At 40.4% G+C, this 16,445-nt stretch overlaps 1 protein-coding gene across 4 annotated transcripts in view; it reads left to right on the plus strand.

Moving 5' to 3' along the window:
* Positions 1 to 16,445, plus strand: part of LOC126412813 (cytochrome P450 4C1-like) — a 510,424-nt gene that overhangs the window by 454,884 nt on the left and 39,095 nt on the right. The window contains exons 3-6 of one of the 4 annotated variants that reach the window (XM_050082598.1): positions 1,224 to 1,314; positions 7,707 to 7,892; positions 14,070 to 14,139; positions 14,549 to 14,675. The exons of 2 other annotated variants lie outside the window; for them this stretch is intronic. In XM_050082598.1, the coding sequence (XP_049938555.1) occupies positions 1,224 to 1,314; positions 7,707 to 7,892; positions 14,070 to 14,139; positions 14,549 to 14,675 (474 nt within the window). The remainder of the gene's footprint in view (positions 1 to 1,223; positions 1,315 to 7,706; positions 7,893 to 14,069; positions 14,140 to 14,548; positions 14,676 to 16,445) is intronic. One more of the 4 variants, XM_050082603.1, reaches the window with a different exon arrangement.

The raw sequence follows: 16,445 nt of genomic DNA on the forward strand, positions 1-16,445 counted from the left end.
CGTTTATGGAGGCTCTGAGTAGAATGAAGCTGGCAGACTGCATAGCTCAATGATATAGTGTTCTTCTGAGTGTGCAACATCATGACCACTGGCTCAAATAACTTATTTTTTGGGCAGCATGTACTACATATCAGACGCAGTTCCATACCGTTACCTCACAACAAATTAATTCAAAACTGCATTATTTCCCATGCAGTCTCAAACGACCTCAACACACTGGTTTGATCGACTTTTGCCCGGCCATTACGTTCTACAGATTTCTCACCCATTGGAAATATTTGGTCATAGGTTACTGACAGAATGGTACACCACTACAGTTCATGAACTCTACGTTAGGGATGAAGCAAAATGGAACGTCGTGTGCTCCTATCTGTCACCCATGTTCATTAACTGTGCCTTAGAGATAAGGCAACAAAGAATGTCATGTGTCCCTGCCTGTCACCGAAGTTTATGAACTGTACCTTAGAGATGAAGCAGCAAGGAATGTCATTGGCCCTATCTGTATCCAAGTTCATGAACTCTGCCTTAGAGGCGAAGCAACAAGGAACGACGTGTTGCTTTCTCTGGCACCTAAGTTCATGAACTCTACCTTAGAGTTGAAGCAGCAAGGAACGTCATGTGTCCCTACTGTCACCGAAGTTTGACTCCATGATCAGATGGGTTACGGCTGTAGCTGCTGCCGCAGTTGACAACCCTGTGTACAGCAATTCGAATCCTGCTCATCTGCAAATCAACGTGCAGATTTGATCCTTTGTTCATCCCATTGTATTATGTAATCACAATAAGCAAAATTTATTTCACATCCTTTCTGGTGTTGCAATTTTAATGGTCAACAGTATAATAACAAGCTCATTCTCTGACTGGTTTTTACTGTGGTAGTTATCCTGGAGACAACTAGCTGACGATCTGTTTATTACACCTATACAGGTACATTAAATACTACCGTGTTCAAATCATCCTCTGTGTTGAGTCATCTTTACCTCTAAAGCGACTATCATTACTGCATAGCAGTATCAGTCCATAACAGCATTTGTCTCCATTCCTTTACTCAATCCAAATCTCTGTTGTCTTTCATTGCGGAAACTAATAAAAGTAAGATATGATTGACCCCGCATACATCACTATTTTACACTTTGTAAGACATTTTCTGCTGATCAGCATATAAGTGTAATTTGTGCAGCTAAAAGACAGTGAGATCTGATGACTCTTTCATGTTGTTTCAGAAAATAATGTCCAGCAGTGAGTTAATTGAGAAGTCCACCTTCTACTCATTCCTGTACCCTTGGCTGGGAGAAGGTCTCCTCACCAGCTCAGGTTGGTATCACTCGGTACTCAATATAGGTAGAGAAATAGTGACATAAACTATGATAAGTATCACTGACGATATGTGGCAACGAAAGCAATGTATTGAATTCAGATCTGAAAAATTTGCACGGTAGATGAACCAAGTTAAATGTATTCAAATCACCTGATAATGATAAATCTGTCGGCAGCAAGACAAAGCCTTTCCCAACGTATGAAACTGTCACATCCCATTTACATAGTTACAATGTAATACTCTTTGAATATAGCATAGGGGGGATACGCTGACCTTTCTCAAGCTCAAAAGTAATTTCAAATTGCGGCTGTTTAACATAAGTGACTCACAGTTTGTCAAACGTGTAAGGTTGATTGTTAGAAATTGAAACTAATACTACTAGTACAATCGTTCACCCTAATTTAATGAAGCTATACCTCAATATAAATAAATTCATGCCCCAATAGTAAATGTAACGCCATCCGACTTCGATAATGAATTCAGATTTGAAAAAGTAGCTCACGCTTACATTAAACCGCGTAGTATAACTAGACGACAATGGATGAGAAAACCACCCGAAAGATCCTATCAAGAATTAATACGTGTAACAGTGACAAACTTGTAGTGGACCCCTGTGAAATGGAGAATGGAGCCCCTTTCTGTACACATGTAAATGGCTTACTGCTGGTAATTTGTTACGGTTATTGGAATGAGGACACGGTTCAAAAGAATTGAATATGAGTGAACTGTTACGTAGTAGTGAAACATCGGAACGATACTCTCTGCAAGTGGGTCTCACGGAGCGTGGAAAATGTACCGCATCAAATTTGCCACAGCAGTTCTACACTCACTGTCAATCAGTAAGTTTTGAAACTTACCTTCATAAATGAGCATCTGCACACACAGAATGTGGTATTTACGAGGGTAAGTCAATTATTATCCGCAAAGTACTTATAAAAGTTTATTGTAATCAAATAGGGAACTATCACGAACATCATTTTTCGGCATAGTCTCCTTGCGTTTCAACGCACTTCGTCCATCGTTGTACAAGCTTCCTGATGCACTCATAAAAGGTTCTCGGTTGAGCTGCGAGCTAAGAATGCACCGCTTCTTTCACTGCTTCGTCCGAGGCAAATCAATGGCCACTTAATGCCTGTTTGAGTGGACCAAACAAGTGATTGTTGTGCCCCTTTCCCATAATGTTCCAGTACTGGACCTTATGCATCTCAAAAAACCGTAAGCATCAGTTTTCCTGCGGACGGTTTGGTCTTGAACGTTTTCTTTCACGGCGAATTTAGACTTTTCCTTTCCATACTCTGCCGTTTAGTCTCCGGTTCGTAATGATGGATCCATGTTTCGTCATCAGTAGTGATCCTGTCTAAGTTGTACCCTTCGTTACCATAGCGATACAAATGTTTTTTGCAGAAATATCCAAGCGATTTTGTTTATGCAACTGGGTGAGTTGTTTTGGGACCCATCTCGCACAAAATTTATGAAACCAAAGTCTGTTGTGGATGATTTCGTAGGCAGAACCCTGACTAATTTGCAGGCGATGTGCCACTTCGTTAATTAATCATTTGTCTAACAGAATCTTTTCACGTGAACGCTCAATGGTATCTTCATTTGTGGAGGTAAACGGTGGTCCGGCTCCTTCATCGTGCGTAACACTTGTGCAACCTTTTCTAAATTTTTCAATCCATTCTTGGACACTCCGTTATGGAAAAACACTTTTCCCTTGCTACACCGATAGCATTTTATGAATTTAGATGTTTGATACGCCTTCCGACCACAAAAAACGGATCACTGAACGTTGCTCTTCTTTGGTGCAAATAGACAGCGGAGCAGCCATGATTAACAGCACGACAACGATAACGAAACTAACCTAGCAGCTTGAAAATTGCAAAGATATAACAACAATTAAACAAAGCACGCGTCATCCACGTAAAACAACAGTACTACCAAAACAAACAAAAATATACCTAAACTGCGGATAATAATTGACTTAACCTCGTATATTGTGTTCGAACATTGTGAAGTACCTCGAATTATGCCTATTGACACACAGTCAACATGGATTTAAAAAACATCGTTCAAGTGGAACAGAACTAGCACCTTACTCGCTCGAGGTACTGAGTGCTATTGACAAAGGATTTCAAAATTATTCCCTATTTCTAGATTTCCGAAAGGCTTTTGGTACTGTACCACCCAAACGGCTTGTAGTTAAATTGCATGCTTGTAGAATATCGTTATCTGACTAGATTGATGATTTCCTGTCAGAGTGGTCACAGTTCGCAGTTATCGAGTAGAAAAGAAGAAATTTCTGGCGTTTCCCAAGGTAGTGTTATAGGCCCTTTGCTGTTTGTGAGACAACCTGATCATCAGTCTTCGGTTGTTGCAGATGACGCTGTTGTTTATCGACTACTGAAGTCATCAGAAGATCAAAACAAATAAAAAAAATATTTAGAAAATTATCTGTATGGTGCGAAAATTGGCAATTGACCCTAAATAAGGAAAAGTGTGAGGTCCTCCAATGTTAAGGAATCCTTTAAACTTCGGTTACAAGATAAATCAGTCAAATCTAAAGGCGGTAAATTGAGCTAAATACCAAGGAATTACAATTACGAACAACTTAAATTGGAAAGAACACATAGAAAATGCTGTGGGGAAGGCTAACCAAAGACTGCGTTTCATTGACAGGATACTTAGAAAATGTAACAGATCTACTGGTACTAAAGAGACTGCCTACACTACGCTTGTCCGTCCTCTTTTACACACACATCAAAAAAAGCTTTGCATCACCTCGGTTCCGGAACCTGCACAGAAAATTGGAGTAGAGGTCAACATAAACATCATTTACCCCCTGTTTATTCCTCATGAAAACCATACATTGCTTGTTGTACCAACATAGAGCGAGACCTTCAGAGGTGGTGGTCCAGATTGCTGTACACATCGGTACCTCTAGTACCCAATAGCACGTCCTCTTGCATTGATGCATGCCTGTATTCGTCGTGGCATACTATTCACAAGTTCATCAAGCACTGTTGGTCCAGATTGTCCCACTCCTCAACGACGATTTGGCGTAGATCCGTCAGTGTGGTTGTTGGGTCACGTCGTCCATAAACAGTCCTTTTCATTCTGCCCCACACATGTTCAATAGGGTTCATGTCTGGCTACTATAGTCAAGCAATGTCGTTATCCAGAATGTTTACAAGATGTGCACGATGGGGGCACCCGATGTCGCCCATAAAGATGAATACCTCGCCAATATGCTGCCGATATTTTTGCACTATCGTCGTCGTCGTCGTGGTTAGTGTTTAACGTCCCGTCGACAACGAGGTCATTAGAGACGGAGCGCAAGCTCGGGTTAGGGAAGGATTGGGAAGGAAATCGGCCGTGCCCTTTCAAAGGAACCATCCCGGCATTTGCCTGAAACGATTTAGGGAAATCACGGAAAACCTAAATCAGGATGGCCGGAGACGGGATTGAACCGTCGTCCTCCCGAATGCGAGTCCAGTGTGCTAACCACTGCGCCACCTCACTCGGTTTTTGCACTATCGGCCTGAGGATGGCATTTACATATCGCACAGCCGTTACGGCGCCTTCCATGACCACCAGGGGCGTACGTCGGCCCGCATAATTCCACCCGAAAACAGCAGTGAACCTCGACCTTGGTGCACTCGTTGGACAGTGTGTCTAAGGCGTTCAGCCTGAGTGGGTTGCCTCCAGATACGTCTGCGCACGATTGTCTGGTTGAAGGCACATGCGACACTTATCGATGAAGAGAACGTGATGCCAGTCCTGAGCGGTCCATTCGGCATGTTGTTGGGCCCATCTGTACCATCCTTCACGGTCTTTTGGTTGCAAAGATGGACCTCGCCATGGAATTCGGGAGTGAAGTTGTTCATCATGCAACCGATTTCTCACAGTCTGAGTCGTAACACTACGTACTATGACTCCACGGAAAGCGTTATTCAACATGGTGGCATTACTGTCAGTTTTCCTCCGAGCCATAATCCGTAGGTACCGGTCATCCACTGCGGTAGTAGCCCTTGGGCGGCCTGAGCGAGGCATGTCATCGACAGTTCCTGTCTCTCTGTATTTCCTCTACGTCCAAACAACATCGCTTTTGCTCACTCCGAGAAGCCTGGACGCTTCCCTTGCTGAGAGACCTTCCTGGCACGAAGTAACAATGCGGACGCGATCGAACCGCCGTATCGAGCGTCTAGGCATGGTTGAACTACAGACAACACGAACCGTGTACCTCCTTCCTGGTGGAATGACTGGAACTGATCGGCTGTCGGACCCCCTCCGTCTCATAGGCGCTGCTCATGCATGGTTGTTTACATCTCTGGGCGGGTTTAGTGACATCTCTGAACAGTCAAAGAGACTGTGTCTGTTATACAATATCCACAGTCAACGTATGTCTTCAGGAGTTCTGGGAACCGTGGTGAGGCAAAACGGTTTTTGATGTGTGTTGAATACTGCTGCGCATTGTGGGATCCTTACCAAATAGGAATGACGGACTACATCGAGAAAGTTCAAAGAAGGGCAGCACGTTTTGTACTATTGCGAAATAAGGGAGAAAGTGTCACTGAAATGATGCAGTACTTGGGATGGATATCATTAAAACAAAGGTGGTTTTCGTTGCGGCGGAATCTTCTCACGAAGTTTGAATCACCAACTTTTTTCCGAATGTGAAAATATTTTGTTGACGCTAACCTACAACGCTAACCTACATAGGGAGAAACAATCCCCATAATAAAATAAGGGCAATCAGAGCTCTCACGGAAAGATATAGGTTTTCTTTTTCTCCACTCGCTTTACGAGATTGGAATAATAGAGGATTTTGAAGATGGTTCTATAAACCCTCTGCCAGGCACTTAAATGTGATTTCCAGACTGTCATTGTAGATGTAGATATAGATTTAGACATCACTAAGGCAAAATATTTTAACACATGAAATATTAGAAATTCATTTTACATTAGTAGTGGAAAATCATGAACAAATTCTCTTTAGTTTCTTATAAACACGTATTCTATCCATTTCGGGGAAAAAAAATCAGTAAATCACACATTGTTACATTATGATAAAAATCTCCCATTCTAAATTGCTGACCAAGTTAATTGCTACGCTTAGATGTCTTGGCAAATGCTCTACTACAGTACCTTTTGAAGTCTTCTGAATGAAGTTAGAAAATATCTCCCCATAAATGAAAAATAGTATCAGAAAGTTATTGCAGGCATATCTTACTCCATCACAAGATACAACTCGATTCCTCCTCCTCTCTCTCCAAGACTGCACTCCACTCACAAGCAAAGGCTCTACTAACAGTCTCTCGCAGCCCAACCTCTTTGGCAGAGATGTTGCCCACTATTACTCAGATGCTATTGAAGCTTTATTTTTCAGCGTGACATCCAAAATATTACCGAAATTACAATTTTCTGTATAAAACAAAACCCTTACAACAGTTGCAAGTGAATTCCGCAGGAACTCGACTCCCTAATCATAAACACAAGACAGCGCCTGCGTAGAGTCATGTATCCCTCAGCGTTCTAAATGACAATCACAAATTCTAACTTATACTATTTCCGAATATTTTACCGTATATGAACAGTTTAAAGTCCTGTTGTTTATGAAATAAATTGATTATCTGCTTCTTACTGGATGCCAAGAAACAAGAAGAAAATTATTTCATTACTTTAGTTTAAAAATTTAAAAAATGACAAAAATTAAATAGACAACTTCATTCAAGGTTTTAAGTCATAAGATAGTGACAATAAAATCAACTTAGAGATTTTTGTTAACATATCAATAAAACAATTAAAATTTCCTCCTTCTTTCAATGTGTTATTGATATCTGTACATATTTGGTGTTATTTGTTTTGTCCTGTTAAAATCTGAAGGATAAATTTGATTTAAATATGCAAAATACCAATGCAATTAAGTTGCATTTCTTAAGAGCGCAGAATCTCTTTTAAGCACTTTGTGCCTTGCGATGACTTTTATCGGAGTTTATTTGTTATGATACATTATACAGTAATTAATATATAATTTTACTTAATTATGCTTACCACAGAAATGAAAATATTAACACGGCAAACGTGTGGTGATATTTTAGTTTACCTAACATGGACTTCTGTACTGTTTGGAATTCTTAAACCTGTGCTTAATGATTATTACCATAATTTATATGCAATAGATGGATGAGCATTAATACACACACACTCATCTTAAGATGGCTGGTGTTGGAAGACAGGACATCTTGCAAGACATCGAGTTTCTCTCTCTATGAAATAGTGGAAGACTTACAGAATGCTATCCGCCGGCGGTGGAGGCGGGAATGTATACTCTTTATTTCTAATAGCAGTAACTGTAGGCCGTTACTGAAATCAGCTTTTACATTTACAGGTTCCAAGTGGCATATGCATCGTAAAATGATTACACCTGCTTTCCACTTCCGTATATTAGACAACTTCGTCGAAATATTTGCTGAAAATGGGGAGGTCCTAGTAGAGAAATTGAAACCTAAAGCTAATGGAAAGATGTTCGATATCTACCCATTCATTACACGCTGTGCTCTGGACATCATATGTGGTAAGTCTACACAATATTAAAAAGATAGCTGAAATAAACTACACGTTAAAAAAAGAATAGAGAATAGAATTTAATTTTTATTCCAATTCTCCGAAGCTCATCCAATACGATAACTGCCGAAAAAGAAGTCCGGAGAGCAAATAACCCCGTCTTCCAAAATTCGAAAGGACGATACTAGCTTCAAGAGCAGTACCTGCTTGGCACATCCACTGTATAACTAGTTATACTGATCATAGATCGGAATACTCCCTTTCAAATTCTAAAGGTGGCAGGGGTAAACTACTGGGAGCGAAGGGCTATTTACAATTTGTACAGAAACCAGATGGCAGTTATAAGAGTCGAGGGGCATGAAAGGAAAGCAGTGATTCGGAAGGGAGTGAGACAGGTTTGTAGCCTATCCCCCATGTTATTCGATCTGATTAGTGAGCAAGCAGTAAAGGAAACCAAAGAAAAATTCGGAGTAGGTGTTAAAATCCATGGGGAAGAAATAAAAACTTCAGGGTTCGCCGATGACATTGTCATTCTGTCAGAGACAGCAAAGCACTTGGAAGAGCAGTTGAACGCAATGGACAGTGTCTTGAAAGGAGGATATAAGATGAACATCAACAAAACCAAAACGAGGATAATGGAATGTAGTCGAGTTAAGTCGGGTGATGCTGAGGGAATTAGATTAGGATATGAGACACTAAAAGTAGTAAAGGAGTTTTGCTATTTGGGGAGTAAAATAACTGATGATGGCCGAAGTAGAGAGGATATAAAATGCAGACTGGCAATGGCAAGGAAAGCGTTTCTGAAGAAGAGAAATTTGTTAACATCGAGTAAAGATTTAAGTGTCAGGGAGTCGTCTGAAAATATTTGTATGGAGTGTATCCATGTATGGAAGTGAAACATGGACGATAAATAGTTTGGACAAGAAGAGAATAGCAGCTTTCAAAATGTGGTGCTACAGAAGAATGCTGAAGATTAGATGGGTAGATCACATAACTAATGAGGAGGTATTGAATAGAATTGCGGAGAAGAGGAGTTTGTGGCACAACTTGACTAGAAGAAGGGATCAGTTGGTAAGACATGTTCTGTGGCATCAAGGGATCACCAATTTAGTATTGGAGGGCAGCGTGGAGGGTAAAAATCGTACAGGGAGACCAAGAGATGAATACACTAATCAGATTCAGAAGGATGTAGGCTGCGGTACGTACTGGGAGATGAAGCAGCTTGAGCAGGATAGAGTAGCATGGAGAGCTGCATCAAACCAGTCTCAGGACTGAAGACCACAACATCAACAAATGATTACGCTGATTTCATACTTTTCACATTATCACCCGGTATAGCGGCAACAGAGTTCTAAGGCTTCTTGAGATCTGCACCGTAACTGAAGCAGACAATATCCCCCGAAGATGCTAAACCATGATTTATCTCACTTTTAATTCTGAAAATGTGTGAGTTCACATGCCAGTGAGACAGATAGAGGTATTTCACCGGACAAAATATTAGTCACCCCTAGATATATCATTACCGTCCCAATTTAACACTTATTTCGTAGCACATATTGCATTTAAGCCGTTTATTTTTATTTTTAGATGACCGGTTTCGGTCTTCTAAGAGATCTTCAGATCTTGCATTCTGTGAAGAGGAATAAAACATAATGCTTCAGTCACAATCCAAACTCTAAAATAAAATAATGTAGTAAAAAAGTGCTGCAAATATTCCCTTGATGATCTTTATGAAGCGGGAATCCGTAACACTTATGACAATTGATAGAACGTATTTCGTCTCTTTGATTACCAAGTTGCCGTCCTACCGACCGACTAGGATATGTTTACTTTTACCAGAAGGCTCTGCAGAGAGCAGCCCACGTTAAAAAGAGACTGTCATTGAGTAGTGAATATTTCTCTATTTCGTCGCTTTTCATAACGGTACGTTCTTCTTAATAACATCAAAATACTCTTCATTATTTTCTCAACGTTCAAACTCCTAACATCTAATATATGTTCTTCGCGCAATGTAGTCAAGTTTCACTGCCACTGGCTACCAGTGACGTTATGCGAGAGACAATGTGTGAGACTTTCGCTATTTAACTGCCGGCGGCGGAGCGGTATGTAGCAGTGTTCACGCCCGGATACATCAGTTGCGCACTTATACTACATTGTTCTAAATTTGTGTCCGTTTCGATTATAACTGAAGCATTATGTTTTATTCCTCTTCACAGAATGTGAGATCTGAAGATGATCTCTTAGACGATCGAAACCGGTCGTCTAAAAATAGAAATAAAGAGCTTAAATGTTATCACAACTATGAGTTTTGAAAACAGTTATAATTTTATGAAGACTGCTGTTTTTCCTGGCACTGTGTTTCAAAAAAATTATAATTTAATGTGGTGTAATTTCACTTATGGATTTCATATCAGCCTAGATTCGATTAGGAAAAGAGACCTCAAGGTTGTGGAGGTGCGTTCCATCAATGTTAAGTCACTCGCTGATAATCTGATCGCGCAATTATACCAAATTTGCAGGGATGCTGATGTCGGCGTCTTACTGTCCCAACATATCCCACATATTTTCTGTGGGGTTCACATCAGGTGATTTTGCAAGCTAGTCGAAATTTGATATGGTGTTTAGAAAACCACTCACGCATTCTTCCAGCCCAGTGAACTTTGTGGTTGTCGTCGTCTTTATGTGCCTGTATGAGCAGTGGCCTTCTCCGAGAGGTCCGGCTCTAAATGTTCATTGTATGCATTTCCCGTCGCAATGTTCTCTCGCTAACAGGTGCAGATAACCCTTCCTTCACTGTCTGCAACAGTTCCTATCGGGTTTCGAAGCGATTTTGGTTCACAAGTCGCAAAACGAGTCTTTGGTCCCTCTTAGTAAGGATCATTTTCCGACCACAATTCTGGCATCGTATTTTACTGATGGTGTACACGTTGAAGCGTCCGCCGCAAAACACCAACAAATCGAACTTCATACATAGTATGACCATGTGCATGACCAAACACGACTTCCCCTTTTTGTGGAACTCTGTCATGTCCTTACATTTACCCATGTTTCGTACAGTTACCGCTTGAAACGTGTCTCACTAGCCGTTACTGTCTTATGCTCACTTAAAAGTACTGTGCATTAGACAATTCCTGTATGACATAAAGGAAGCAACATTTCGGAAATTACCTGACTTTCGTCCTTGGACGCTGACTATGACATTCCCGCAATATATCAGCGCCATACTCAAGGTGGGTGATGGTCTCTCCACCGAAGTAGTGGCACTGCGAAATAGCGTAAAGCAGCAGTAATGAATCTCTTCACCTATTTACACACAATATGTTACTTTCTTTTACGTTCATAATGAGTTTGATAGTCTCTGCACCAGTTATTGATCCTCTCCATTTCTCTCTTGTTGCAACCTTCGTATAGACGAGAATAACGGCTCCAAAAAAACCTCATAGAGCTTCCAACGTTATCTATCTACTAGATCATTTACATAGTAAACTGTAATGATCCCATATCACTCCCTTCAGGTACTGCAGAAATTACCATAATATCTGTCGATTTCATCCACTTAAGAATAACATATTGAGTTCAACATCTTAGTAAGTTTTGAACTCAGTCAGAAACATGGTCCGATATTCAGTAAGCTCGTATTTTGTTCACTGAATGGCAGTGCGGAGACGTATCGAATGCCTCTCGGAAAAGCCTAGTAGATGTCTTTATTCAGCGATGAAAGAGAATACTTGATGATGATTACTATTATATACTGACGGGATAAAATCACAGCGTCGAAAGTGAGTTGTGCGATATAAACGAAAGTTGATAAGCGTTTTTCTACATGAGAAAGATGGTGTCTGTTCAAATTTTGCACCAGTCGCATAGGAGTGGTGCTAGTAGCGCCGCTATAAGGATCCAAATCAGGTTTGCATTAAATAAACACTGTAACGCTCGTGAGCATTATTTATCTTTCTAATTGAATGTGGTGAGTTTATGTCAGTAAGAATGCCTTCAAGGCGACAGAGACGTCATTATCAACACCCCTGTGAGTTTGGACGAGGTGGTACATAGAAGGCTGCGAGGAACACGATATTTCTTTTGCGATACTTCAGAGAGACTTTGGCAGGTATGTATCCACTGTGCATGATGCACAGTCGTGGTAAGACCGTACTCCGGACGCTACCGAGAGGGACGGCCAACGTGTTCGGCGCATAGCTCTGGCGCATCCTACTGTATCTGCAGCAGCAATCTGAGCAGCAGTTGGCAGCAGAGCGATACAACGAACTGTTAAACATCGGTTACTACAAGGATGGCTCCGAGCCAGACGCTCCGTAGCGTGCATTTCACTTACCCCAAACCACCGTGATTTGCGATTTAAGTGGCATCAAGCAAGAGCTCATTGGAAGGCTGTTGTATTGTACAATGAAAGCAGGTTCTGATTCGGTGCCTTTGATGGCCGAGTGTTGGCTAGGAGGACAATTGAGGGTCTACAACCAACCTGTCTGCGTGCTAGACACACTGGGCCTACATCTGGAGATATCGTCTGGGGTCCGATCTCGTATAACAGCAGAAGATTTCTCGTGGTCATCACAGACAGACTAACTGCAAATTTGTACGTCAATATGGTGATTCCACCTTTTGTGATGCTATTCATGAACTGGATTCAATGGGGTTTTTGCAACAGGATAACGCTCGCCCACATACCGCTTATGAAACACAATATGCTCTACAGAGTGTCTACATATTTCTTTGCCCTGCTCGATCATCAGATCTGTCTCCAGTCGAGCACATATGGAACATCATCAGACGACAACTCCAGTGGAATCCACACCACCAATATACATCGCACCGTGACCGACGTGAATGAACGTCTACATGCTTGCATTTGACATTCTGGCTGTTACACCTGTTACTAATGTGCCAACGTTTCACATTTGCAATGACTTATCCCGCACTTACATGAACCTGTGATCAAACAATATTAACCACTTAAATATGCTACATAGACAAATGTATTCCAGAAATTTTATTACTCTACATTAATTAGTTTTTCCTGTTACCATCTTCTTCTGTCAGTGAGCCTGCTCAGTGCTTCGCAATGGCCAAATACGAAAGGGAATCGAATATACATTCTAAACTCCTGTCTCTCTCTTTGTCCACCAGCTCCTTCGCCCTGTCTTTGCTCCTCCACTCCCCCTCTTTATGCATCAGCTCTTCCACATTGTCATCTCCACCTCCCACCTCTTAATCTTCTTTTCCTACACCCCCCCCCCTCACCCCTCTCTCTCCTCTTACCTCTCTCTCAGGCCTTTAACTTTGTTTATTGTTACTACAAAGGAAACCTTCATTGGGAATTGATGTGTCTTAAAATGAATGTGTAAATCCGTTGGGATCTTTGGTATATGGAGTGTGAGATGGACCCTTCAAACTGCCTAGTCTGTGGAGATAGCAGCTTCAATAACAGTATTTCACATAGTTTTAATATACGAATAGGCAAAATGTCAAAGCCCCTAAGCCACAAATACAGCTTTCCTGTTTTCTGTAAAACCGATGGCAAGGATGGAAACAAAACATCAAGTTGTTGTATACACAGTTCTTTCAAAATATGTATAAGGAGAAAGACTATGTATGAGGTAAACAACTTGTCTTGTGGTTTACGTACCTCGTTGTTGTAGTTGAAGCTGACTTGTAGACAGTAAACAAAACTGCTAATTTTCACCGCACAGCAGAGCACAGTGCAGAATTTTCTTTCGCGCTATTGGTTTTAACAGAAAACTGGTGCACTGTCGGTTGTGTAAGTATTTGAAGTAAATCGGTCAAATAACTTTCGAGATTTCTGCTAAAAGCGTTTATATCCTATGTACAAAAATTATATGTAGTCTATATTCGTCTGAACGCTTATTGGAGTACTATGACTTGTCTTAGTATAGGTTAACGCGTGACATGAAATTTGTATGCATTTTCATGTCTCATAAGCAAGTTTTATGTCTGTACAATGTGCATGGATATTGCTCTTCCTTTAAACAATGAACTACAAAGTGAAATCAGCTGAGAAAATCAGGCAATACTATAGCATCCCGATTGCTATGCCATGTACAAGCTTCATAGTATATAAGGCTGCACGACTTCATATGTCGTTGAAATTTTATTTTTAAAAGTTTTGAAAATCCATGAAACTGACACATTGTTACCTTCCTTTGACCAGAAACAGCAATGGGAACTTCAGTCAACGCCCAGAATGAGACACAATCTGCTTACGTCAACGCCATTTACAGGTGCGAGTTTGAAAATTAAGTATTTCATCTTATAGATATCATAAAATTATTATACGTTCAGCCCTTTCCTGTGTTAATGTGAAGCATCTCCATTGCTCTTATTTAAGATGAACTTTCTTTGCAAGTGAAGAATGATCTTGCGATAAAGTACTGTATCATCTCACTTTTAAGCTAACGCTTCAATGCCATAACTAATATAATCATAGTGTTCGAGAATCAGATTCTGTACGTTCTCTTTTATAAGTGAGTAGTTTTTACACATGTACAGAAATTAATAGCTGTTAAAGCTGACCTGCAACGCTTCAGTACAATAAGTAGTCAGATCATCTAAAATATTTAATTATCTAAAAATGTAGCCCATGCTTCATAACAACGTTAATGTTATAACTTTGGGCAATTTTGTTTGCAGTATCAGCGAGCTCACCATAAAAAGAATGATTAAACCATGGTTGCACACTGAATTCATTTTTAAAAGGAGTTCAACAGGAAAAGAGTTCTACAAACAGCTGAATATCTTACACAGCTTTACAAAGAAGGTATTGAAAACATGTTGCCATTACGTTTTAATTAGCTGTGTCTCTTTGCCTCTAGTACTAGACATATTATGAAGTAACCTTATTTTTAAAAGTAATGCTGTATCGGAACAGTATGTAACGTTAGCGAATAAGTGATTAATAAAGTACCATTGGGGCGTCATGCTATGCGTTAAATATGTCTAACAATTAAACAACATTTAAAGGGTTATTTTAAAAAGTGGATGAGCACACATAGTTATTCGGATACGCCACTTCCAGATATATTAACTCATTGATGATTAGATCGCGCAAATCTGCTAAATTGGTACGTTTCATCAGCCATTCCAAATAGTCGCAGATATTTTCCATGCAGCTGAGATAGCGAAATTTCCCCCGAACGTATGCGTACAGCCTGAAGAAGACGGCTATTGTCTTCTTAGAAGACAGGCGTGTCCATATTCAGCATTAACATATAGACCAAAAGGACAGTACATTGTCTCGGAGAATTTTTAAAAAAAATTTCCTGGTTAACTACTGAGTGGCCCCAGTTATTTTTATTTAATTTATTTAACTTGATCATCCCTTCTCTTACATCGGTCCAGGGCTGCACACATACAGTAATTTTTACATCACAGTTACGTAAAAAAAAAATTTCATTTGATAAATAGCAATAAAATAATATTAACAGGATTCAAAATTATTTGAAGGTATGTAGAGACAAATTGAATGAACATCATTGATTAAGAACTAATAAAGTTAATATTAGCAGTACTAATACTACTGCTGTTGCTGCTGCTGCTACCGCTGATAATAATAATAATAATAATAATAATTATTATTATTATTATAGTGATAGCTGCAGATACAAAATGCACTCGTGAGAATACAAAAACGATATTTTCTATCATAGCAAATAGTGAAGGATATAAATGTAGGTATACCGCTCCAGCTCAGAGCATTGGGAAAAGACGAAGATCTGGTTGGAAGGAGGGATGTAAAGGCTAACAAGTACGTACATGGACAACGCTAGACATAATTGTTGCTTTAGTCAGATACATTAACTGTTTATTCAAAGTGGAGATATTATTCAGTTCTCTTATACAGGATGTTACAAAAAGGTACGTCCAGACTTTCAGGAAACATTCCTCACACACAAAGAAAGAAAATATGTTATGTGGACATGTGTCCGGAAACGCTTACTTTCCATGTTAGAGCTCATTTTATTACTTCTCTTCAAATTACATTAATCATGGAATGGAAACACACAGCAACAGAACGTACCAGCGTGACTTCAAACACTTTGTTGCAGGAAATGTTCAAAATGGCCTTCGTCAGCGAGGATACATGCATCCACCCTCCGTCGCATGGAATCCCTGATGCAGCCCTGGAGAATGGCGTATTGTATCACAGCCGTCCACAATACGAGCACGAAGAGTCTCTATATTTGGTATCGGGGTTCCGTAGACAAGAGCTTTCAAATGCCCCCATAAATGAAAGTCAAGAGGGTTGAGGTCAGGAGAGCGTCGAGGCCATGGAATTGATCCGCCTCTACCAACCCATCGGTCACCGAATCTGTTGCTGAGAAGCGTACGAACACTTCGACTGAAATGTGCAGGAGCTCCATCGTGCATGAACCACATGTTGTGTCGTACTTGTAGAGGCACATGTTCTAGCAGCACGGGTAGAGTATCCCTGAAATCATCATAACGTGCTCCATTGAGCGTAGGTGGAAGAACATGGGGCCCAATCAAGACATCACCAACAATGCCTGCCCAAACTTTCACAGAAAAT

Source organism: Schistocerca serialis, chromosome 7, assembly GCF_023864345.2.
Source record: "Schistocerca serialis cubense isolate TAMUIC-IGC-003099 chromosome 7, iqSchSeri2.2, whole genome shotgun sequence".
In the NCBI taxonomy this organism is placed as follows: domain Eukaryota; kingdom Metazoa; phylum Arthropoda; class Insecta; order Orthoptera; family Acrididae; genus Schistocerca; species Schistocerca serialis.